General features: G+C 40.3%; 1 protein-coding gene across 1 annotated transcript; it reads left to right on the top strand.

The window, feature by feature from the left end:
• Nucleotides 1-9,991: 9,991 nt before the first annotated feature.
• naglu (N-acetylglucosaminidase, alpha) lies at nucleotides 9,992-26,315 on the top strand. Its single transcript, XM_023298591.3, has 6 exons — nucleotides 9,992-10,482; nucleotides 18,679-18,826; nucleotides 20,917-21,063; nucleotides 21,857-21,942; nucleotides 22,155-22,411; nucleotides 22,616-26,315. The coding sequence occupies exons 1-6, from the start codon at nucleotides 10,070-10,072 to the stop codon at nucleotides 23,818-23,820; spliced, it is 2,256 nt and encodes a 751-aa protein (XP_023154359.1). The 5' UTR covers nucleotides 9,992-10,069; the 3' UTR covers nucleotides 23,821-26,315.
• The last annotated feature ends 1,082 nt before the right edge of the window (nucleotides 26,316-27,397 follow it).

The raw sequence follows: 27,397 nt of genomic DNA, 5'->3' as shown, positions 1-27,397 counted from the left end.
GTAGGTTTGTTCTTGGGGTTACATGTCCCACCTACTGTCCTCCAAAACACACTTCTAGTCATGACCAAATGGTTCAATTTCATCAGACTACAGAACATTCAAGAATTTTGTTTTTGCCCATGTGATCAGAAGCAAATGTCAGGTGCTGCTTTTACAGGAAGGGCTTTCTTTTTGCACAACATTCTAGATGGATAATTAGGTAAAATTACAGATGTTTGTATAGAAGGTGATTGTATTTATTTTTCACATATCCACATTATGTCCAATAATTATATTACAAATACATATACAAATTGTTTTATTTGTAATTATAGCATAACAAAATTAAAAGTGCAACTCCGTATGGTACAGCAACAAAACACACAGACATACCACTGATGGAAACATCGTAAACATAAAACACAAGAAAAGCACTGAGTGCAGTACTCCGCCAAGGTTGTTCAGTCGTATCATTTCCGAAAGATGAAATCTTGAAAAAAGTCATGGCAGAGATCACGGCATTGTAGAATGTGGCCATTTAATATAAATGTACCCACTAACAAAATGACCTTGCGCTGAGCACAGGCATGTGCTACAGATGCAATTTCCTAGCTCTGGCTAGTAAACTCTCTGATTATCCAATCAAAGGGTGTGAATACGGTGATGTTACTGTACGCCTGCTAGAGGGCCTTGGTGTCGCCAACTCAAAATCTGATTGGTTGAAGCAACAGTTAATCAACACTAATTTTTTGCTGGAGGGCCCGCAGAACTGATTCTGAAGGCCTCCAGGCAGATTTCTTTGACTTTGACCCAGCCTGGCAACAAATTCATGGCTGAAATGTGATTGGTTAAATGCTTTAATATGAAAATACATGTCTGGAAGCAGCACAACCAGGGCAAAGACTATGAAAGGAAGCGGACAGACCATTTGGAATTATTTAACAAGTATTCATGGATGAAATATAATTAACATCAGTCTGTGGTTCAGATATTTTTTAGGCCTGATGGTCCACCACTGGTCTGAGAAAATGTTTGTTATCCTTCTTATTTTCCTTTTCTTCTTTTTCTTTTCTTCATTTCTTTTCTGTACGTATGATGCTCTGCTTAATATGCATGTGCCATATTATAGGTAAAAATATTTGCATAACTGAGTAAGTCTTGGATATATATATCAATGCATATATGTACCTACATACAAAAACTGTTAATAAATATATTGTTAAAAAAGGAAAGAAAGACAATTACTCCACCATCCGAGATTTAACCATTCTTTATGTGTACTTGTTTAAAGGAACTATTGAACACTGATTCCAATAACCTCGTCCAATAACCTGGAGGTTGGTCTAGACACCCTCTGAGTTAATGACATGCAAAAGTCCACTTTAAGAGACCACACCTGAAAGCATCACTTACAATCCTCCTTGCCAAGAGTCCTTGTCCCTAAGAACTCTTCTTGAGTTCTGCTCAAGTTCTTTAATACCAGTTCAGAGGCTGCACTCTGTGCACCGCTGTTTTGACCCACATCAACAGGCCGACCCAACCATCTGTCAGCAGAAGCACCATGCCAGCATCAGTACGTGCACGTGCAAGCAACTTTCGGCCATTGAAAACTTGCTGCAACTCTCTCAATTCTCTTTTATTACCAAACGTAAATTCCTATAAGTTTCCAATTTAGCCTACCATCGAATTAGCTGCTTCCTTGAGGTGTGAGTCTATTCATTCCTGCCTCTCAGGATACTGTATTATACCTAATATTGACCCCAATATTGCATCATAATATTGTGTTCTCTTCCTTCCTTTCTTCCTCACTCACACCAACAGCATCTTAATGTTTATTATTGTTGTGTCATAGTTGGTAGTTGTTATTGTGTTGATTGTTTGATAGATGTTGTAACTTAATAAATGTACATAAATATAAGTTTAGTGCCTCCACTGTTCTGTTGTTCACATTTCGGTCCCTAACTTGTATAGATTCCGACTACTGAGCTTTTATAAATAACTGTCAATTTAAATAATTTCCTTGCTCATTCCTGAGGCGGCTGCACAGTGGATTGGTGGTTAGCACTTTTGCCTTGCAGCTAGAAGATCCCCAGTTCGTGCCCCGGCCTTCCTGGGATCTTTCTGCATGGAGTTTGCATGTTCTCCCTGTGTATGCGTGGGTTTTCTCCAGGTACTCCGGCTTCCTCCCACAATCCAGAAACATGCTGAGGTTAATTGGTAACCCTAAACTGTCTGTTGGTGTGAACATGAATGTGCTTGTTTGTCTTTATATGTAGCCCTGTGACAGACTGATAACCTGTCCGGGGTGTCCCCTGCCTTCGGTCTAAGTCTGCTGGGAAAGACTCCAGCCCCCCTGCAACCCTAATGAGGATGAAGTGGTGTATAGATAATGAATGGATGTTTATTGCTTTTCAACACTGAAACATGGTCACATTAAACCTAATTCAACACAAGTGTTACAAGTCACACAATTAGTAAAATAGAGTGCAGTGAATGTGTCTCAAGTGACTGTACCTAAAAGTACCTGTGTCTGGAAGGTCCAGTCACTGGTGAGTCAGTATTCCTGGTTATAGCTACACCACAAAGACAAGAGAACACTCCAAGCAACTCAGCGAAAAGGTTACTGAAAAGCATAAGTCAGGGGATAGTAACAAGAAGATTTCCAAGTCACCAAAGTTCCTTTGGAGCACAGTTAAATCCATTACTAAGAAAAGGAAAGACTATAGCATATAAGTAAATCTGCCAAAAGCAGGTCATCCTGAAACACTGAGTACCTGTGCAAGACAGAAACTAGTGAGGGAGGCCACCAAGACACCTATGACTCCTCTGAAAGAGTTCTAAGCTTCAGTGGCTGAGTTGGGAGATACTGCATGCAGCTGTTACTACCCATGCTCTTCACCAGTCAGAGTTTTATGGGTGAATGGCAAAGAGAGAGCTTGTTGAAAAAAGCTCACGTTAAATCTCAACAAGAGTTCACCAGAGCGCATGTGGGAGACTCTGAAGTCAAATGGAATTGAGCTTTTGGCCACTAGACTAGAACTTATATTTAGCTGACAGCAAACATTGGACATCATCACAAACACACTATGCCCACCGTGAAGCATGGTGGTGGCAGCATTATGATTTGGAGATGCTTCTCTGCAGCAGGCCATGGGATTGTTCTAAACGTCCAGAGTAAAATGAATCCTACAAAGTATTGGGAAATCCTTGAGGACAACCTAATGCAGTCTGTGACAGAACAGACCCCAAACATACAGCCTAAGCTACACATAAGTGGTTTAAGGACAGCAAGGTAAATGTGTCGGAGTGAGTCATAGCCCAGACCTCTGTCCAACTGAAAATTTTTGGCTAGACTTCAGAAGGGCTGTCCATTCACTATCCATGATGGCCAGTTCAGACCTATCCACACAGGCTCAATGTTGTAATAGTAATTGCTAATTAAATGACATTACTTTGCAGAAATCCGCCTTTAGTTTGACATTAAAATGTCTTTTTTTCATAAATTCTTGTTAACTTCTTGAAAAATTGTGAGCTGAATACTTTTTTAGGCACTGCATATACACGCAATCAAGGACAATGCCTCAGAGTCTATTGCAAGCAACCCAAAGACTGCAATCTATATCTTCAGATAGTCCAATTTTAGTTTCTTGTTGACATCAGTCTCTGTTCTCTGAAAAATACTTTGACACTTTCACCAGTATTTGCCATTTCTGACCAGAGACAACAACATGCTGGAATTGCATTATAGTCATGTAAAAGCCACGTACCTAGCCCTACAAATTTGAAGGAATGAAAGCAAATCTGACCAACAAAGAAACCAAAGGTTAAGAGGAGCTTGAGAACAAGAATCAAGGCTCTGCCAGGAACAATATGAAAACAATTGTTCAGCCCAGTCTCTCATCTGGGTCACTTTGCTACTCATACCTGCTCCTCCTGTCAGTTCGTAGCTACAGTCAGCTCCATAAATATTTGGACACTGACACAATATTCAGCATTTAGGTTCTGTACACCACCACAATGGATTTGAAATGAAACAGTCAAGATGTGCTTTAAGTGCAGACTTTCAGCTTTAATTTGAGGGTATTTACATCAAAAATCAGGTGAACGGTGTAGGAATTACAACACATTTTATATGTGCCCTCCACTATCTTAAGGGACCAAAAATAATTGGAAAATTGGCTCCTCGGCTGTTCCATGATCAGGTATGTGTTATTTCCCCATCATTTTATTTACAAGAAGATTTAAGGTCTAGATTTCATTTAAAGTGTGGTATTTGTGTTTGGTATCTCAAGTCAATTTGAAGTCCAAAGAGCTGTCACTATCAGTGAAGTAAGTATTCTACACGCCATCTGTCTGTTTTGTGCAGAAGAAGAGCTAAGTGACGTCTTCAGCAAAGCCCAATGGAGAAAATGTGGTTAACAGAGAAAGCTGTGAACCAACATTGTGACACCCAATAATTCTGATGGGGGTTTTAGGTTTTCTTGAGCCAGCAAACACAAAGAAAGCTAGACTGTGTTGAATTTGCCTCAGAGGACACCTCTTCTGAGCGTCCATTGTTTATATCTTCTTCTTTTTATTACTACTATTGTCAACAGAATTATTATTATTATTATTAATAGCGGTAATAGTTGGAGTACTAGTAGTAGTCCATTTCTATTATTACATAAAAGTGGGAAGACAATGAGGCTGAAAATATTCCAATAAATGGATATGTAGGGTTAGCGTTATTTAAACAGTTGATTTCATTCACCAGGTTGGGTAAAATGAACAACTAGCACTCGACATTAAATGGTAAAAGTTAGCACTTGGTTAGCCAGTGTGTGTTCAGTCCCAAGGTTCACAGAGTGGGCTAAAAATTGGCATATTGCTAAATCAGTAGTTTCTGTTGTGTACAATAATTGTGCCTGTGCAGTTTACGTTGTGTGTTCAGTCTTTTGTCTGTCACAAGAGAACAAGATTAAGAGAACCATGACTTGAGCTTTGTCCTGACAGTGAGAAAGTTCAGGGAATCTGACTTTAAGGTTAGGGTTAGGGTTTCTGTTAGGTTTTATGCTCTCATTTGGAATGCTTGTTTATGATACAGTTGTTATGTGAAGTTGATGTGTTACCATGTATTATCAAATTATTATGTATTTATTCATGTTTGTTAATGCTGTGGATTGTGTGCCCTGTCAAGCATGACGTATGTACGTACAACGCCCGGCCGGCTGTCTTAAATGTCGTGATTTATTGACACTGAAGCACTTTATGTTACTTCCCGCACTATATCTTTTTAGCGCGAAGCTGAAGTTGTGACCGATGTATTTTCTGGTGCCAAAATAATAAATGAAGCGAACGTAAACAGTAATGTGTGATTCCCTTCCTCAATATGGATGCTGAAGCTGGAAACGCAACAGGTTATGGGCCCAGACACAGCACAGGAGGAAGATGGCAAAGATTAGTTTTCGACGGAGATGAAAACAACTACGAACTTTGGGAGGTAAAGTTCCTTGGCCATTTGAGAATAATAGGCCTAAAAGACACAATACTTTCCGACAACCCAGATCAAGAAAAGAATGCAGAATGCTACGCGGAGCTAATCCAATTCCTCGACGATAAAAGTCTGTCGTTGGTGATGAGAGATGCGGCGGACGACGGCAACAAAGCTCTACGGATCCTGCGGAGCCACTACGCCAGCCAGGGTAAACCCAGAATCATCGCCTTATATACAGAACTAACTTCCTTAAAGAAGGAGCCCGATGAAACTGTAACAGACTATATTATCCGAGCTGAAAAAGCAGTAACTTCTTTAAGAAATGCTAAGGAAGTCATCAGTGACGGATTAATAATAGCTATGATTCTGAAGGGACTTCCAGAGTCATACAAGCCTTTTGCCATCCATACAACTCAGAGCAGTGATGAACTAACGTTTACTCAATTCAAGAGCAAATTGCGAAGCTACGAAGAGACAGAAAAATTTGATGCTAAACCCAAATCAGACAATGTGATGAAAGTGGACATGTCATCAGTAACATGTTACTCATGTGGAAACTGCGGACATATTGCTAGAGACTGTCCTCAAAAAGGAGCCCCAAAGTGGTGCAGCTACCACAGAAGCTCAACACACAGTGATGAGACGTGTAGGAGAAAAACCAAGCAAAAAGATGATGCAAAACAAACTTCTGAGAGACAAGGAAACCAGAATGATGAACAAACATACGTCTTCAAGGTTACCCCAAATTTTCTTCCAGACAACATTAAAAGAAATGGACTAATGGTTGATTGTGGAGCCACATCACACATCATAACTGACAGACACAGATTCCAAAGATTTGATGACTCTTTTGATCCAAAGAAACACTACATGGAACTAGCTGACGGAAGCAGGATGAACAACGTGGCATTGCAACGGGGCGATGCCAGGGTGTTCCTAAAGGACTCAGAAGGAAGAAGTGTCCCGGTTACGCTGAGGAACGCCTTGTTCATACCAACCTACCCTCAGAGTATCTTCTCGGTGAAAGCAGCCACCGCTAATGGAGCTGAAATAACCTTCAAAGAGGGACAGAATGAACTCAAACACAAAGATGGAACGGCCTTCCGCATAGAAGAACATGAGAGGCTATACTACCTGAAAACGGTAACTAACTATGAACAATGTATTGGTATGTCAGTCAATGACATAATGTGTACTGACAAAGTGAACTTAACTTGTGATGTCAAAACATGGCATGAGATCTTGGGACATTGTAATGTAAATGATGTACTAAAATTACCAGATGTGGTAGAAGGTATGAAGATCACAGGTAACACCAAATTAGACTGCAGTGTCTGCACAGAGGGAAAATTCACCAACTGCAGAAATAGGGAAACGCATGCAAAAGCCAGCAAGCCTTTAGAGTTGGTACATACTGACTTAGCAGGGCCCATTGAACCCACCAGTCAAGAGGGACATAAATATGCCATTTCATTCACAGATGATTTTTCAGGGGCAGTATCTGTTTACTTCCTCAAAAACAAGAGTGACGCAGCATTAGCAACGGAAAAATTCCTTGCAGACTGTGCACCATATGGCACTGTCAAATGTATCAGATCAGATAATGGGACAGAGTACACAGGAAATGCTTTTCAGTCACTTTTAAGGGCTAAAGGAATAAGACATGAAACGTCATCCCCATATTCTCCCCATCAAAATGGTACAGCTGAAAGACAATGGAGGACCCTTTTTGAAATGGGAAGATGTCTGTTATTAGAAAAGGGATTACCAAAAGCATTGTGGCCTTATGCCATTCAAAATGCTGCTCATACTCGTAACAGGTGTTATAACCACAGGACTAAAAACACTCCATACTTCATGTTAACAGGGAGAAAACCGGATCTCTCAAAAATGTGGGTGTTTGGTTCTGACTGTTATGCTTACCAAAATGAGCATAAGAAACTAGACCCTAGATGTGAGAGAGGGATATTTGTGGGTTACAACAGGAACAGCCCTGCATACCTGATTTACAGCCCACAAACAAAGAAGGTCTCAAAACACAGACTGGTGAAATTTATCACAAAGAACAATGTTGATCAAGAAACACAAACTGATGATTGTGATTCAGAAACCTTCAGATATGAAGGCAGGAAACCTGAAAAGGAGGGCAGTGCAGAAAACCAAGTCTCATTCGATAATGAGGAGAATACTAACACTGATACAGATGTGTTACAACAAGATGAAAATGCAGAAAATGTAGTTCAGGATAAAAATGAAAGTCAAACAAGTGCAGAAAATGTACATAGCCAAAACCACCGCTACCCAAAAAGAGAAAGGCAAGCTCCCAAACACTTGAAAGACTATCTACCTGACATTAAAGGTAACAATGTAAACAATGTAAGTGTTGATCATTGTTACAGGGCAGTGTGTGGAGTCCCCCAAATTTATAGCGAGGTCCGGATGTCACCGGAGGCACCCAGATGGGAACAAGCTATGAGGGAGGAGATCGAATCACTCAAGGAAAACGACACATTTGAACTGACTCCTCTACCTGAAGGTAGAAATACAGTAGGAGGAAAGTGGGTATATGCTTTAAAAGAAAATGCTGAAAAGGAAAAGATCTTTAAAGCAAGATACGTTGCAAAAGGATACAGCCAGACAGAAGGCATTGATTATCATGAGACTTTTGCCCCAACAGCTAACATCACATCAGTACGGGCACTGATGCAAGTAGCAGTTCAAAACGACCTCATTGTTCATCAGATGGATGTTAAAACAGCCTATTTACACGCTCCAATAGATGAGGAAATTTTCTTGGAGCAACCAGAAGGATTTGAAAAGACATCAGAGACTGGAGAGAAGTTAGTGTACAAGTTAAAGAAATCCCTTTATGGCCTAAAACAGTCTGGGAGGAATTGGTACAAACTTCTTAATGACCACCTGGAACAAGATGGTTTTGTGAAAAATCAATCTGATCACTGTGTGTACAAGAAGCACATAGAAAATGATGTCATCATAGTGATTATCTGGGTAGATGACCTCATTATTGCAGCCAGCAATAGCGATCTTCTCAAAAGATTTAAACAAACTATGAGGTCAAAATTTAACATGAAAGATTTGGGGAAAATATCTTACTTTTTGGGCATTCAGTTTGAACATAAGGGAGAAGAAATCAAAATGAATCAGACAAGGTACATTATAAAAATGCTTGAAAGGTTTGGAATGTTAGAATGCAAACCCAGATCCACCCCATGTGAACAAAAGTTGGTGGGAGACAAAAATGAAGAGAGCATCATAAATGATGTTAATCCTAAAGAGTATCGAGAGATTGTAGGCAGTCTAATATATGCCATGACATGTACCAGACCAGACATCAGTTGGGTGGTAAGCAAACTATCCCAAACTCTAGCAAACCCAAAAACAGAAAACTTAGTAGCCGCTAAACACGTCTTGAGATACTTAAAAGGTACAAGTGACTATGGACTAACTTTCAAGAAAAGTAAAGAGGATTTGAACCTGATAGCCTATAGTGATTCTGATTGGGCATCTTCTGTAGAAGATAGACGCAGCACCACAGGGTACTGCTTCAGCCTAACAAAACAAGGCCCTGCAATTTCCTGGAAGTCAAAGAAACAACCTACAGTGGCTTTGTCGACTTGTGAAGCTGAGTACATTGGTCTAGCAACCACTACCCAGGAAAGCATGTACTTAACTCAGCTGTTAAGTGGCATGGATAACAGAGTACACACTTGTACTACGATTCATGGAGACAATCAAGGAGCCATAGCACTGAGTAAGAATCCAGTGAACAGACAGAGATCAAAACACATTGATGTAAAGTATCATTTCATACGTGATGCACTGAGTGAGGGGAAAATAGACATTGTTTATTGCCCATCAGAAGAAATGATTGCAGACATATTAACAAAACCTGCAACAAAGATTAAGATTACAAAGTTCAAGAAATGGTTCTTTGGAGACTAAAACCATGGTTTGGGATGATGAGAGCAAGAGGGGGTGTTATGTTTTATGCTCTCATTTGGAATGCTTGTTTATGATACAGTTGTTATGTGAAGTTGATGTGTTACCACGTATTATCAAATTATTATGTATTTATTCATGTTTGTTAATGCTGTGGATTGTGTGCCCTGTCAAGCATGACGTATGTACGTACAACGCCCGGCCGGCTGTCTTAAATGTCGTGATTTATTGACACTGAAGCACTTTATGTTACTTCCCGCACTATATCTTTTTAGCGCGAAGCTGAAGTTGTGACCGATGTATTTTCTGGTGCCAAAATAATAAATGAAGCGAACGTAAACAGTAATGTGTGATTCCCTTCCTCAATATGGATGCTGAAGCTGGAAACGCAACAGTTTCTTTTCGTCACATGACATGAAGCCCGACTATATTTCTGCGGTTTTCCGGCAGAGACGTGTTGATCACAAGACTTGCAGCGTGACAGAAACTGCTTCCTCTGATTGGCTGAAACTGATAACGCCGGCACCACCTCTCTCTCTGATTGGCCAGCAGGCTTACAGTAAATAACTTCAACTTCCTGGTTGTGTGCAAACTGAGAAATAAGTTTTTAAACCTGTGCTGCGGTGAGAAGCTGTCTCGATCCGAGCAAGCATCAAAATGCCACCCCGGGGCGGCTACTGTTTGCTTCTGCTCGTCGCTTTATGTGTTTTTGTGAGCGGACACTCCAAGTTTCCCACTCTGGACCACATCAAGCCCAGAGCCAGCGACAAAGCGCAGAGCAGAGCAGTGGTCGAGCTGCTGAGACGGCTGCTGGGGAACAGATCCACGGAGTTCATGGTGTCAGTCAACAGGAGCCTCTCCAACGACAGCCTGGATGTGTGTGAGCTCAGGTCCACCAAAAACAACAAAGTGGTCGCCACAGGCAGCAGCGGAGTGGCTGTGGCTTCTGGCATCTACAACTATCTCAAATACTTCTGCAACTGCCATGTTTCCTGGTCCGGGGACCAGCTGGATGTACCGAGTCCTCTGCCAAAGCTCACCGGCGTCCTGCGCATCAACACCCCGCACAGGTCAGTGACCCGTCCCGGTACGAACGCAGTACCAGAGCTGCAAAACACGAGCAGTTAGGTGACAGAAAGAGAGCAAGAGAGAGGAACAGTACTTTTATTGTGTGGGTCAATATGTAATTGAAGTTTTTAAATGTTCATTATGATCATGTCTTTACAAATTCCATTATTATTTATTATGGAAATAATCACTTATTAATAAAAAGAAATTACTGGCTATCACTAAAATGTCAACTAAATAACCGTCTGAATTTAATAACCACCTTCTAATCAGCTAAGCAATAATAAAATGAGCTTATTCAAAAATTGTTTTGATTGTGTTCTTTTTATGAAGTTGAGATAAACATGACAGATATTTCTTTTTTGGCAAATAATCAAATTTTATATGGAAAATAACAAACTGTGTCCAAGAAATCACTTTCAACTAAGTTTCCCATTACAAAAACACCTCTCAAGGAAGTGTATTAATTCCAGATCACATGACCTGCTCCACGTGATGTCATTTCTTCTTGAAGAAAAGACTGGCAAGACTCCAAGGCTTTCTTAGTTATTTAATGTAAAGTAGTGTGTGAGTCAAATGTGGATTTATCACATGTCAACAGGTTCACTACAATGTCTTTATAAATAACGTTCAATTCAAATTTTACTCAATTGTATATATAATGTTTTAGAAGAATCATTCTCTACAAATACCATGTGTAGGGCTGGGCGATAAATCGATTTTATCGATTAATTCGAGTTTGTACTTAATGTCGATTTGTTTTTATGAAAATCGATTTTTTCATCAACATCCCCCACCAACGCCTTCCCGCTGGGCTCCCGTAGTTCAGAGTGTGCGCCCCCCTCCCCCCCCGCGCTTGATATACAAACAACATGGCATTGAGCGGTGCAGATCTAAAGGCACGTGTCCACTAGATGCTATTTTCCCGCACGGCAACGCACCGCATCTGAAAATCGCACGGACGGCGGTCGGTCACTAGCGGACCACAACATGGTCACATGACAGCTCTGAGCAACAGCAGGCCGCTACGTGGTCACATGACCGAGCTTTCAGCTGGACAGTCCGGCAGATGTGTAGGATAAACACAGCGGCTCAGCCGCAAATTTTCCCTTTTATTTCAAAAAACACGTCAGCGAAAAGTATCTGTGAAAGCATTTGAGGTGAGAAATAATCTGTGCAGCAGCTGAATCTGTCCTCGTTTTATGTCACCGACGCCTAGTTTAGAAGTTTGAGGACAGTTTCACGATGCGTGGAATCTCCGCACACCGCATCCAATTTGGATAAAGTAGAAGTCAGTCTAGTTTATGGAAATGAGCTGCAGCCCTCTCCAGGTAAACACACCGGATCACAGCTGGAAACGCACCGCAACCGGACCAGCATGCCACATGCAGCGCATTTCCAACTGCGATCTGCTGTGTTTACCTGGAGAGGGTAATCTGGTGATCAGGTTAACTGGCGATAGTTTCCGTCTCCAGATGTTTCGTCCGCAGATTCGTCACGATCAGACCTGGCTTTACGTGAAATAAAGATACCAGATAAAGAAGACCTCGCTGAAAAACGTCGGCATCACTACTTAATAAAGTCTATATCCATGTAAATATCATCTACAGGCAGTAAAAAGAAACGTGCGGGCCGAAATAAAAAACACGTATTTTTCAAGTACGATGAGAGGATTCGAAACCACGTAATCCAGCGATAAAATTACGAGACCACCGTTTTACTCATTGTGCTACTGATCAGCTCAGCAAGCATTCTGCTTCATCCATATAGATCACTGTCATGCTGTCAGGTGTTTAACACCTGGCGACTGCTCAGGAAACACGCCCATGTCACCTGGGGATAGTCACAACTTAACACAGGCTTCCTGGTTAAGAACGAGTCAGACAACTATTTATTGTCTCACCAAGAAAAAACACAACATAGAAGCACGTCCACTGCTGTGTTGTGTGTTAGTTTGTGTGTTCAGTGGAACAGATCCAGAGCAGAACTTCAGGTTTAACTCGGGTTTGTTCTCAGAAACACTCAGACCCTCAGCAGCCTCCCATCAGAACAACACGCAGCACATTAGCTTGATTTGCTAAAATGCATCGGAACAAACTGAGACCAAGTTGTTTAAACTAGTCACTCAGAAAACAATAAAAACTCGTTCAGTCATCCACGTCCTAACCCCTCATTTCAAAGCTCGTTAACCGCTGACAATATTTTTTTTTTTAAAGGAGGGGATCCGACCTGGTCAAAACAATGTATTTGTGTGATCTGTGTCTTCCCAAACACCCTGGCTGGTTTAAAAATGGCAGAAGATACTTTTAAAGATGTTGCAGACAGGAACACTAGAGTGAATTGTGGTGTTTGACAGTATTTGATTTAATGACATGTTCCTAATCCACCTTTGAGTACATGTAGGCTAAATATACAAATATGGCAGCACAATATCTTCAGTGTCCAACAGGAATATCTGTAGCTGTAACATTCAAATGTGACTGTAGTCTACTTCAGTATATCCAGTAGGTGCTTATGGCTCACTGTGTAGGACGAATAAACCATTGTTTGTTTTGACCAGATCGAATCCCTTTACTTCCTTTGCAAAAAAAAAAAAATATTGTCAGCGGTTAAAGTGCTCTGAAATGACGGTTAGGACGTGGATGACTGAACGAGTTTTTATTGTTTTCTGAGTGACTAGTTTTGACAACGTGGTCTCAGTTTGTTCCGATGTATTTTAGCAAATCAAGCTAATGTGCTGCGTGTTGTTCTGATGGGAGGCTGCTGAGGGTCTGAGTGTTTCTGAGAACAAACCCGAGTTAAACCTGAAGTTCTGCTCTGGATCTGTTCCACTGAACACACAAACTAACACACAACACAGCAGTGGACGTGCTTCTATGTTGTGTTTTTTCTTGGTGAGACAATAAATAGTTGTCTGACTCGTTCTTAACCAGGAAGCCTGTGTTAAGTTGTGATTATCCCCAGGTGACATGGGCGTGTTTCCTGAGCAGTCGCCAGGTGTTAAACACCTGACAGCATGACAGTGATCTATATGGATGGAGCAGAATGCTTGTTGAGCTGATCAGTAGCACAATGAGTAAAACGGTGATCTCGTAATTTTATCGCTGGATTACGTGGTTTCGAATCCTCTCATCGTACTTGAAAAATACGTGTTTTTTATTTCGGCCCGCACGTTTCTTTTTACTGCCTGTAGATGATATTTACATGGATATAGACTTTATTAAGTAGTGATGCCGACGTTTTTCAGCGAGGTCTTCTTTATCTGGTATCTTTATTTCACGTAAATCCGGGTCTGATCGTAGGCAGCCATGTTGATTTTCGGCCTGAAATCACAAAAATGTCAGTTCTGATACCTGTCAACTATGTTACAAAAAGTCCCACAATTATATATTGACTGTATATTCACTGCTTCACCTGGTTCAGTTAAATGAGCAAACTACTACACTCGGTGATTAGTGTTCTGTCTTGAATCAACACACTGCTACACTTGACAGACAATAAAAAACCCTCTTAATACAAATTACTGCGGCTCACCACCTCTGCAAAAAAAACCCCCAAACCGATAGATTGTAGGATAAATATATACAATTCTTGGTGCAACAACTGAGAATAACATGAATATGTGTTGCAATGCCTTTGTTCATTGGTGTTTTCCGTTTGTTTAAAAGACTTTTAAAAAACATTTATCCTTTAGTGTTGATTGGCTTAAAGGAATTAATTAAAAAAACTTTAAATATAAATCCTTCTTAAATTAATAATTCAGTGCTTTAAGATATTTCTAACTCAAAGATCCTACTTCCATATTGCAGTTACATGCATTTGTAAGAGTAAGAAACCATAATAATAGTTTGTAGAAATGCTGAAAGGTATTGAAATTCTACTATTACATATATCAACACTGGAAAGCTGTACTGTGTTGCTAAAGTGAATCTTTGTTCCCTCCTTAAATGTAGATTTCTGCAACACACTCTGTGACATAACTGGCAAATAGGATTCCCATCCCAGTGCCATTTAGCTCTGAGCTCCATATAGTCACAGATAACAGCTGATAACTGGTGTGTTTGTTGTATTTTAACAACACTAGTCCTTCTTTTGTGTGTCTGCCCTGTGTAATTAATTGACAGTCTAATTTTGCTGATCTCAGCAAAACGCCTTCTTTGAAAATGTCGTTTTCCCACCAAATCCATTTTACACTGGTGTACATCGAATGTGTGCCAACTTCCCTCAGTGGCAGCCACAGAACTTCACTACAAAGAGGAACTATTCAGAGCCACTATCGTTGTTCTGACAGTAACAGAGGATTAGAGGTGGCTCCCGTATCTTTCAGCACCTAAAAACATCTAAAAAAAAATCTCCCTTTTGTCTTAGCAGCCACAAACTTTACCAAAGAACATGTCATGATGTTTCTACATGTTTAAATTCTATGATGGCAGTGTTTGGGGGTGGAGGTGGGGGAGTGGGAATACAACTTGTAGCTCCCCTCAGCTGAAACACGGCACAGCAAAACCCAAGGGTGCATGACAAATGGAACATTGTCACACATTATTTTTCATTGTTTACTGTGAGCACTATGGACACTTGTACTGCTGGCGGACTCTTTAAAGGACCCTTCCTTTCAATTATCTGTTATGCATTAGACCCGCATCAGTTCACCCCAGTTATGTCATGTGCACAGTAGTTAGATTGAGAAAGCCACGGCAGGCATGGCACAGTGGCACCCTTTTCCCATGAGTATAACTGAGTGGTGGTGAGCAGCAGGTGATTCAATTACAGATCGTAGTTCTGGCATATGGCAAAAGTAGTCAGTAAAAACTGCAAGTTAAAGGTCTTTCAGAGACTTCTGGTTTTTATATTGTAAAGATATATGAATATATTATGTACTATGGAGTATGTCTGTGTAATGTGAGAGTGCAGTGTGTATGTATGTGGCCAATGTCAGCTCCTAAAGTTTGATTTTATGCACATCAGCACATTGTTTTGAAATGAAACTGACTGAGAGGCTTGTGGTTTGAAAGTGCTCAGGAGAACTGAAAGTCAGCATGTACTGTAATACTTAAAGCATTTTCAAATATTGTAGAGGTTGTAGAAATGCTAGTTAAATGGGTCAACATATAATTGAGAGACATTTGAAGTCCATGGGATATATCTTGCAAATATTTTTATTAAAAGTAAATAAAACTAATGTTCTTTATGTTCATTATGATCATGTCTTTACAAATTCCATAATTATTTATTATGGAAACAATCACTTATTTAGAAAAAATGACTGGATATCACTAAAATATCCACTAAATAACCATCCAAATGTATTAAAAACCGCCTTCTAATTAGCTAAACAATAATAAAGTGAGCTTATTCAAAAATGTTTTTGATTGTGTTCTTTTTATTAAGTTGAGATAATCTTGACAGATGTTTCTTTTTTTGCAATATATCAAATTTCATATGGAAAATAGCACATTGTATATGTGTTCAAGAAATCACTTTCAACTAAGTTAGTCATTACAAAAACACCTCTCAAGGAAGTGTGTTAATTCCAGATCACATGACCTGCTCCACATGATGTCATTTCCTCCTTAAAAAACGACTGGCAAGACTCCAAGGCTTTCTTAGTTATTTCATCTAAAATAGTGTGTGAGTCAAGTGTGGATTTATGGCATGTCAACAGGTTTACTACAATGTCTTTATAAACAACTTTCAATTTCAATTTTACTCAACTGTATATATATATATAATATTTCAGAAAAATCTTTCTGTAAAAATGCCATGTGGTGTTTGGTTATAGGTGGCCATGTTGATTTTTGGCTTGAAAACAGCAAAAATGTCAAATATGATACGTGTCAACTATGCTACAAAAACTCCCGCAATTACATATTGACCCAAATGTTTCTGTTTACCTTTTTCAGGTATTAGTAAAACCCGTGGACAACATTTGGGGAAAATGTTGGACATATTGATTCCATTTTATTTTATTTTTTATAAAAAATACATGATCAAAGACATTAAACTTTTCTCTATTGGGGTAGCAAGGTTGTCTGGCGGCTAGCACTGTTGCCTCACAGCTAGAAGGTCCCAGAACGCAGAATGCATGACAAAATACAGCCATGCACTGTCATAATGTTGGGAGACTTGCAAGAGTCTCCCAAAAAATGAAAAAGTTTGAAGCACGGAGGTGGATGTATTGCATCTGAATGTATTGAACATGAGTCTTCAGGGGCAAGATGCAGCGGTGAACCAGTTGTATTCACACATCAAAGCATTTGAAACAAAGCTGCAGCTTTTCCAAAGGCACTTGTCACAAGCACAGCCTAATACCACACATTTTTCAGCACTGCAGGAAATAACGAACAGTTTTCCTCAGGACTATCAGTGCGCAAACGTGGAGGTATGCAGCAGACATCTCTGGCTGGGGAGTTTCAACTGCGCTTTCAAGATTTTGCAGGTATTGAAAAGGAGATGAGGCTTTTCTCCTCTCCATTCTCCACTGACCCCGATGATGCTCCGGATCACCTGCAGCTTGAGCTTGTAGAGCTGCAGTGTGACAGCGAGTCACGCAGTCGTCACCAACAGCTCTCGCTTGTCAACTTTTACCGTCAACTTGAGAAAGACAGGTTTGCGAGGAAAATGCTGAGCTTTAATAAGAACCGCGTTAGGACAAGACTAACTGACTCTCATTTGCGTGACATTTTGCGCATCCAAACCACAGCCTTTGAACCAGACCGGGCCCATGTGATGCAGTCCAGAGCTCAGTGTCATCCTTCACATTGAAGCAGTGATTTGGTTCTAAATCTCTCCTCTCTTATTCTAGGTCTATCCCAGCTGAGTAAAGCCCTCCATCTCGCTCTTTATTTTGATTGTGTTTATGTGCCCCTTCAGAGCTTAGTAGTCTGGATGGTGTTGTGTGGAGCTGCTATATGTTTACTGTTTGTGGGGATGATGTAAAATTGTTCCTCTGTTCTCCTTCTGCTCCTTTTCTCTTTGCTCGTGATGTAATTCTGAACCTTTCTGCACTCCCTGTTCTCGTGACTGAATTACATTTTTTCACTGACAAAACATTAATGCAAGAAAATTATTTGTTTTGGTAATCTGAGAAGAATATATTGTAAAGTTGCAGTGAATTTAATTTGTTTTGTGTTGGTCAAAATCAGTTATAAATATATCTGAACACATGGAATTTGCACTTTATTGTAAGTTGCATGTTGGTGTTTAGTTCCTCTCTATATGTCTTAGGCAACATTAATTACCAATAACATTTAATGTTAAAAATGAACCTGAACTTGAATCCTGAATTTTGTTTCCTCAGTTCAGCTCATTTCATTTTATTTGGCCTTTGGATATTAAAAACAGAGAGATTTTGGTAAGACCTGTTTAGATTTGCCATACATAAAAAAAAAACTGCATTTATTAATAAGAAGTCAAAAACTTGTCAGAAAAAACCTCTCTTCATCAACATGCTTTGGCTTACGCTGACCTTACACTCCTGGTGCCTTGGTCACCCTTAATGATGGGATGTCTCTTTATACAGAGAGAAGTGCTAATCTGTCCACTGTACTCTCTGATCCCTCCTCTTAAAGTTTATGGAAACATTTCATTTTGTACATGTACAAAATGAAAAATGTGTCATTTGCAATGAAATTTCCATCAAATAGCCAATATGCATTTGATTTTAATGGTTCAAAGAATGTCAGGCAGGATGGTTGGCCCCTTAAGCATGTTGACCTCATCAAATCTGGCCCCCTTTGCAAAAAGTTTGGACATCCCTGTTGTAGATGAAGGAATGAAATATCTAACTGCTGATGTAGGGATTTTAATGTTGCACCAACAGTTTACAGAGATCAACTAAAGCAAAAAAAGAAAGAATGAAATTGAATAATGCAGGAATTACTCAGGTCAATTTAAACACAGTCACATGATATACAGATTTTTGGAGATTTCCTCTTTGCCAAGTTGTGAGTAAATATCCATAAGTCTGATTCCAAATCTTAGACAAAAATATCTGTTGTAACAGCAGAACTGAGAAGTTTCACGTTTGTCTTCGGTGTGTCTGTGCATCCATTGATACGCTGCGAACAGCAGTGATAGGGGTGCTAATTTGACAAAATGTAAATTAATATAGGGTGTTGCTGTGAATCCACGGCATTATACTTATTGTGATAATAAAAGGAAGTAATAAGCCAACACATTTCTGTGTTTGTGTCCAGGTTTCGGTATTACCAGAACGTCTGCACTTTTAGCTATTCCTCTGTGTGGTGGGACTGGCCAAGATGGGAGAGAGAAATTGACTGGATGGCACTCAATGGAATCAACCTGCCACTGGCTTTCACTGGCCAAGAAGCCCTTTGGCAAGAGGTAAGAGGTGTCCTGTTAGCCTCAAAGTGACATTTTTATCTCTAAAAACCGTCCCCAGTATCCATTGTTTGTTTCGTGTAATGCCAGTTTAAAATACATAGTTGTATTATATCGATATATTTTGTTAAACAAATTCTTCTGAGTTTTTAACGAAATTAATGATTTTATTTGGCAGAAAAATGCTTGATTTCCATTTAGGACTTGAGTAGATGTAGTATGTAACTGAAATGAATACACTCTTGTGGCATCTCACAAAATATCAAATGATTCAAAGCTGTATCACCTCGCACTGTATTAATTATCAGTTGAACAGTGGAGTGTTTCCTGTAATGAACAGTGGAAAAACAAACTTTCACACAACCTCTCCATCAAAAAAAAAAAAAAAACTGTCCTTGACGAATGGCAGAATATCTCTCCAAAATTTAGTGCAGCACTGGTACCATCCATGCAGAGGAGGACTGAGTTTGTCCCCAAAAATAAAGGTGGAAAATTAAAGTACTGAAAAAATGAAAGCCTGGTTTCTTATTCATGAAAAGTGAGGTGACTTTTGTTGTGCTAAGTTCCCACCGTGGGGCCTGTATGTTAATATAGTAACTCTATTTTTTTTTTGTTGTTGTTGTTGTTGTTGTGTGATTGAATACCAACTGTTCAACTCAGAAATAGTGCAATTACTGTCAGGTTTTACAATTTTGAATCATTTGACATCTCAGTGATGTTGCACAGGGCTGTACTCGCTTTTATTGAGCAGTTAGAGGAGGAGAGGTGGAGGATATGGAGCAAGACAAGAGCAGGAAGAAAAACTTCTCCAACTTGACTTTGAAATGACAGTTTGTTCAGACCCCAACAGAAATCTTCTATTTTTGCATATTTGTCACACATATGTTTCAATTCATCAAACTGATTTTGATAAAGACAAAAATAACAAGACAACACAAATGCAGTTTTTAGATGATAACTTTATTTATTGAAGGAAAAATGCTGCCCTGCCCACATTGTCCTATATGAAATAGTAATTGCCCCCTTAGTTGCCAATCGACCAAATGATCAAATTCATTTGGCAGTTGGGTTCAGTTTCACCATCCACCCCCATATGTGATTACTTTGGAATCTGAAAATCACTAAATAGAACCTGTCTGGCATTGTGAAGTAAATAAAGGGTGCCAAAAAGCACATGATGCCATGTTCTAAAGCGATTCAAGAACAGATGCAAAGCAAAGTCATTGACATGTATTAGTCTGGGAAGAGTTCCAAAGCTGTTGCTGAGGCTCTGGGACTCCAGAGAACCACAGTGAGAGACATTGTCCACAAATGGAGGAAACATGGAACAGTGGTGAACCTTCCCAGAAGTTGCTGGCCTACTAACATTTCTCCAAGAACATGTCGACATCTCATCTCGGAGGTCACGACAGAACCCAGACGAGCATCAAAAGATCTGCAGACCTCACTGGCCTCAGTTAAGGTCCATCTACATGATTCCACAATAAGGAAGACACTGGACCAAAATAGATCCATGGGAGAGTTGCAAGGCGCAAACCACTACTGACCAAAAAGAACATAAAGGTTCATCCAACATTTCTAAAAAAATATCTGTATGAGCCCCAAGACTTTTGGAATGACATCCTGGGGAGTGATGAGTCAAAGGTGGAACATTATGGAAGACATGGGTCCATTACATGTGGTGTAAAGCTAATACTGCATTCCACAAGAAGAACATGATACCAACAATGAAACATGGTGGTGAGATGGTTGGGAGCTGCTTTGTTTTCACAGGACCTGAACAACTTGGCATAATTGATGGAGCCATAAACTTTGGACTCTTATCAGAAAATCTTCCTGGAGAATATCGCCTTTTCGCAGGGGTGATACAGGTTTTCAGTAAATCACCATTTAAAAATGTATTTTGTGGACTATCTCTGTCTAATATTAATTACATCTAAATATTAGCTGGATGATTTTGGAACATTTAAGAATGAGAAATATGCAAAAATAGAAGACATCAGAGTATATTTTTCCACAGCACTATACATAGATATCTTTATGTGTGCAGCAGCATGTAAACATGAGCTTATTAGCTTGTTGTGTATCTTCAGGTATACCGTGCGCTTGGGTTGAACGAGTCAGAGATTGAAGAGTTCTTCTCTGGCCCAGCATTTCTTGCCTGGAACCGTATGGCAAACATGTTCAAGTTTGGTGGACCCTTGCCACAGTCCTGGCATGTGAACCAGCTCCTTCTTCAGGTACTGAAACCTATTCACATGTCAGCACAGTTTGAAGTCACTATGTGTAAAATCAAAGCATTTCTGACTTTGGCACCCCATAGTAGTAAAATCATAAACTGAGATGAAGAATATATTTGCTGAAAACACAGGGTCCTGGATCCTACCTGCAGCAACTGATTGTTTTAAACCACTGGAGGTCAGCAAAGATAAGGTTTTCAGGGGTGTTAACTTACTCTTATACTTTTTTTCAAACTTCAGTGTTTGAAGAGACAGATTTAAACTTAGATGTAAAAATCATATGCACTTATTACAGTCTTAAAAGATCGTTCCATGGTTGGTTGGTCAATTTTGTTGCTATTGTCTGTAATAACTTTGTACTTCCCTGAGTCATTTCTGAAAACAGTGGTGTGAATGCCAGAAACCCATCTAAGCCAGGTTATCTGAACGTCTGTGTTTGGAAGAAAAATTGAAAATGAACACATGACATTAACTTTGCCCTGACCACCTCTACATTCAGGTAGACAAGGTGTTGTACAAAACAGCGTATATCATGGAAACTAGCATAAGCTCTCCCTCACTTTTCCAAACCCTGATGTTTTTTACTTGAAACCTTTAAAAAGTTTAAAACATAAACTGTGACTCCTCATTTCCCTGAATTCCTACAATAGATGTGGACAATACAAAGTTAGCATGACTCGTAGAGATGTAAACACAAACCAAGGTATCCTTTAAGGACCTTTTTATTATTACTGTTTTCATGGCTAAAATCTTTTGTAAATTTAAGATTTTCTCTTGTTGTCACTTTTTGCAGGTTAAAATCTTAGAGCGAATGAGATCCTTTGGCATGGTCCCAGTGCTGCCAGCCTTCTCTGGGAACATTCCCAAGGGAATCCTCAGGTGACTCATGCTTCTTCAGGGTATTTCACAACAAAACATTTTTGTGATATTCTACACTATCACAAAATTTGGTCATTTTACGGTCATATTTTAGTCCGTTCACTGCTTGACTTTAGATAACTGGTCTGTAAATATTTGTTCCATAGACAGTAGTGTCACAGATGCAGGAATCAGTATTTCAGTCAAAACCTATGCTTTGCTTTGCGTTTCAGGCTGTATCCAGAAGCCAATGTAACCAGACTTGGACCTTGGGCTCACTTTAACTGCAGCTTCTCATGCGCCTACATCTTAGACCCAAGGGACAAACTTTTCCTCCATATTGGCTCCCTCTACCTGTCCCAGGTGGTAAAGCAATTTGGGACAGATCACATCTACAACACGGACACCTTCAATGAGATGACGCCACCTTCCTCTGACCCCACCTACCTGTCTGCAATCAGCCGCTCTGTGTTTGCCTCAATGACTGCAGGTGAGTGTATGGGTGATTAACAACCTGTCATTTCGCAAGGTTGAATGCTAATATTTTCACATTCAAGTACAATAATTTTCCTGTTTTGTTGACCCATGGATGACCTATTTTCTGTCACAGACAAGCTCCCTGCTGTGTTTTAACCATGCTGGAGAACTGTGCTATTGTTGACCCTCATCCAGATCTCTTATTTTGTCCCCACAGTTGATCCTCAGGCAATTTGGCTAATGCAAGGCTGGCTGTTCTTCAGTGAGTCAGCATTCTGGAAGCCACCCCAGATTCAAGCCCTGCTACATGGAGTGCCCCTTGGACGAATGATAGTGCTGGACTTGTTTGCAGAGACTGAGCCAATTTTCTCTTTCACAGAGTCTTTCTATGGACAGCCCTTCATCTGGTGTATGCTGCACAACTTTGGTGGCAACAGCGGTTTCTTTGGCACAGTCGAGAGCATCAATTCAGGGCCGTTCAAAGCCTTACAGTTCCCAAACTCCACCATGGTAGGCATTGGCATGACACCTGAGGGTATTGAACAGAATCCTGTGATGTACGAGCTGATGAGTGAGCTGGCTTGGCGTAAGGAGCCTGTCAATTTGGCCAAGTGGGCGTCCCTGTATGCAGCGCGCCGCTATGGCCGCATGCAAGACAACCTGACTGCTGCATGGAGGCTCCTGTTTTCCAGCGTTTACAACTGCACAGTGCCACATTACGTAAACCACAATCACAGTCCACTGGTCCGCCGACCTTCCTTTCACATGAATACTGGCCTTTGGTATGACCCGAAAGACTTGTGCAAAGCCTGGAAGCTCATTATGGATGCAGCTCCCTCTCTTATGTCCAAGGAGACCTTCCGGTATGATCTTGTGGATGTCACGCGGCAGGTCCTGCAAGTCCTGACAACATCTTTTTACCAAGATATCGCAGATGCTTTCCATAACCAAAAGTTGCCAGAGCTGCTGATTGCAGGCGGTGTGCTTGTCTATGACCTCTTGCCCGAGCTTGATCGTTTGCTGAGTAGTGACCGCAACTTTCTGCTGGGGACGTGGCTGGAGCGGGCAAGATCCCTAGCCCTGGATGAGAAGGAGGCACAACTCTATGACATGAATGCCAGAAATCAGCTCACTCTATGGGGTCCCACTGGGGAGATCTTGGACTATGCCAGCAAGGAATGGGGAGGCCTAATGGAGGACTACTACACCCAGCGCTGGGGCCTGTTTGTCCAAACGCTGGTTGAGTGTCTGGACAGCGGTCGACCATTCAAGCAGGACACCTTCAACCAGGCAGTCTTTCAGGTAGAAAAGGGATTCATTTACAATGGTAGAAAGTACCCGACTAAACCTAAGGGAGACACATACGAGATCGCTTACAGGATCTTCCTCAAGTACTACCCACAGGCCTTAAAGAGACTATAGTGAGAAGAGACTACATTTTGGAAAAACTTAAATCACAGCAAGAAGAATGTGTTCCTTCTCCTCCAGTTTTCCATGGCTGTCCACAGACATTTTGATGTGGAAACTAACAAGCTGAACATACAGGATCAATCAGTTTTGCACATGAAGTAAAATATCTAGTAGAGAATTGTGCATGGTGTAGGGAAATAATTTTTAGTTATGCATAGATACTGTTCACAAATCCAACTAGTCCTCATGAATAAGGAGAAAGTGGGAAATTATGACTTTCTAATGTTTGTGTGAAAGTATTGATTTGGTAAACTCTTGGTACCGTGTTTCAGCTGGCATTAAAGAAACTGATTTTACACCTATTCACCTTTTCAGAGTGAGATGAGAAGATTGATATCAAACTCCCGTCGATTTGTTCAGCACAGAGGTCAGAATGTGGTTAGCCCAGCTTAGCACAAAATTTGGACCCACGAACAACAGGTAGCCTTCCTCTGACCAAAGTAGACATGTCGTTTTTACATAATTTTCTTAACCATTATTTCGCAGAGTAATTGATTAATAATCAATTATTCAAAAAATAAAGCATAAGATATTCCTTAAGCTGATAGAACTGTTTAACATGGACATGTAGAATCTGTCGTGAAAGCCGCTTAGTTCCATTAGTCCCTTAGCTATAGGGATGTTGTTGTAGCTTTCTGCTTTCCAAAACGGAACTGCTTGTAGTCACGACAACAGCCTCCACATTTCACTACAATATTAAACACAGCAGACTAGCTGCAGCCTTCCATCTCACTAACCAGTCAGAGGCTCCACTTGGTGGTACAACCAGGCACTACAACTAATGTATCATGCATTTTTTGACGTGCGTCATTTGCCTTCTGCCTTATCTTTTAATATATTTTTAATTGGTTAGATTTTTAAGGGGGTGCACAGTGCCGTGGTGTTTAGCATTTTTGCCTTGCAGCTAGAAGATCCCCGGTTTGCGTCCCGGCCTTGCCGGGATCTTTCTGCATGGAGTTTGCATGTTCTCCCTGTGCATGTGTGGGTTCTCTCCAGATACTCCGGCTTCCTCCTACAGTCCAAAAACATGCTGAGGCTAATTGATTATTCTAAATTGCCCATGGTTGTGAATATGAGTGTTTATCTGTACATGTGGCCCTGCAACAGACTGGTAACCTGTCCAGGGTGTCCCCTGCCTTCGCCCCAAGTCAGCTGGGATAGACTCCAGCCCCCCCAATTAAGCGATGTATAGATGATGGATGGATGGATAGATTTTTAAGACCAATTAATTGATAAATGATTAATCATTAACAGCCCTAATCCAAAGTAATAACTTCTGCAATTATGTAATCTCAGGCAGCTGACAAACCTGCTGTATGCCTAAAATTTGCATTTGTGGCTGCTCCTACTGTGCACAGCAACTTGTTGGTGATTGGCTGTTTGTGTGGTACCACCAGCCAATCACTTTCTTACTTCTTTCAAAACAAACCACAATCACGCAACTGACACACGAATAAAGATCAGAAAGATATTAAAATGAGGAAGAAAATATGGTGAGAAAACCACTGTAAAATTGTACACTTCACTTAACGTACAGGATCAAACAAGCGAAATACAGCGTGTTAACTTAGACGTGTTGGTGTGCTTTCAAACTTTGGACTGAGTCATGCCCCGTTCTTCCAGTCTTTATGCTAACCCAGGCTAACCAAGTTGTTATTTCATTTCTGTACTCAACACAGATGTGAAATAATCTCAATATTTTCAGATGACAGATGTGCACTGAACTGTCTTAAGTACCAGCAAACATTTGCTCATAAATGAGATGACATTTTTATAAAGTGATACTTCATTATACACATTAGTCTAAAGTTAATTTAGATATTTATTCTGAGCAAAATAACTGCCAGTACTGTTTCATAGACATTAGAAACATCAGAAAAGTAGTGTAGTGCCATAATTATCAGTCACTTTGGATGCCTTTGGTCTTGCATACTGTATTTTCGACTTACTTTACAATTTCATGCCTATGTGGTGTGTGTGATTGGGTGCTTCTGAGATGCAATGTAGAGGTTTGATGAACAGAGGAGTTGGTTTAGTGCTGAGTCATTGAGCCGACAAATTGGCTTATGGTGTACCTGAGTAGGTAGCTTTCATGTCTTCTTGTCCCTGGATGATTTTTCTGATAAAAATGATATATTTTTATATAATAATTAAGAGGTTTCAATCTGTGCCATTTCACATGTACATCGACTACTTTGTGAAAAATGCTATTTTAATGCATCACATTGCCTACCTTCACATTGTCTACTGAAGTGTTGTGATGTGTTTTCTTTTGGATAAATGTAGTTTCAGTACAATGCCAGTATAAAGAGAATACTTTGAATACTATATGAGCACTGATGTTCATAATGTGCGAATAAATGTTCAACGTTGCTCAATGTTAGTCTGTGGATTGTACAAATGCTATTTTTGTATTTGAATTAATTAAAGAGATATCCTAAAATTTATTTTATTCATTTTTCAGAGATTCAACTTTTTAGTAACATTGCTACATTGATATAATTTGGAATGAAACATCCATACATCTATCCATTTTAGTCCGGTTATCTAGATAGTCAGGTGTTAGTGCCCTCAGGCCAAGCAGGGCATTCCAGATGTTTTACATTTGCTCCAGTGGGATCCCAAGGAGTTTCCAGGCCAGATAAGATATGCAATCCCTCATGTGAGCTCTCTCCCTGGGAGCTCCTCCCTGTTGGATGTGCCAACAATGGAGGGAACCAATGAGGCATTCTAATCAAATGCAGAAAACAGCTCACCTTTCACCATTCAAAGCAAATAAGCAGCAACTCTACTCCAAGCTCTGAGTTCCAACTCTCATGCTGGAGCCTGGCCACCCTACAAAGGAAGCAAATTTTCTCCACTTGCATCTGTAGTCTCATTTATTTGGTCGATAAGAGCTTGTAGCTATACACAAGGGGTGGAATATCATTCAACTGGTGAATGGAGAACTGTACCTTCTGACTCAGCGGCTTCTTCACCATGATGGTGTGCTACACTGCATCTACACTCCCCTCCAAAAGTATTGGAACAGCGAGGCCAATTCCTTTATTTTTGCTGTAGACCGAAAACATTTGGGTTTGAAATCAAACGATGAATATGAGACAAGAGATCAACATTTCAGCTTTTATTTCCAGGTATTTACATCCGGATCTGCTAGTCAACTTAGAAGACACATTTTTGGGTGAGCAAAAGTATTGAACCGATAGACTTAAAATAGATTAAAATGGATAAGACTTAATATTTAGTTGAAAATTCCTTGCTTGCAATAACTGCATCAAACCTATGACCCAATGACATCAACAAACTTTTGCATTCTTCTTTAGTGATGCTTTTCCAGGCTTTCACCGCAGCCTCTTTCGGTTGTTGTTTGTTTTGGGTGGTTGTTGCCTTCAGTCTCCTCTTTAGCAGGTAAAATGCAGGGTTTAAGTCTGGAGATTGACTTGGCCAGTCTAAAACCTTCCACTGCTTGCCCCTGATGAACTCCTTTGTTGTTCTGGCAGTGTGTTTTGGGTCATTACCAGAGAGCTGT

Source organism: Amphiprion ocellaris, chromosome 18 (assembly GCF_022539595.1).
Source record: "Amphiprion ocellaris isolate individual 3 ecotype Okinawa chromosome 18, ASM2253959v1, whole genome shotgun sequence".
Classification (NCBI taxonomy): Eukaryota; Metazoa; Chordata; class Actinopteri; family Pomacentridae; genus Amphiprion; species Amphiprion ocellaris.
The sequence above is the reverse complement of the archived record's forward strand: the minus strand, read 5'-3'. Positions and strand labels throughout refer to the sequence as shown.

Bases quoted from the DNA above. Each gene is read 5' to 3' on its own strand.
- naglu (XM_023298591.3), top strand. From the start codon at position 10,070: ATGCCACCCCGGGGCGGCTACTGTTTGCTTCTGCTCGTCGCTTTATGT. The intron at 10,483-18,678 runs GTCAGTGACCCG...GTTTGTGTCCAG, and splicing joins CGCATCAACACCCCGCACAG to GTTTCGGTATTACCAGAACG. The intron at 21,064-21,856 runs GTACTGAAACCT...CACTTTTTGCAG, and splicing joins TGAACCAGCTCCTTCTTCAG to GTTAAAATCTTAGAGCGAAT.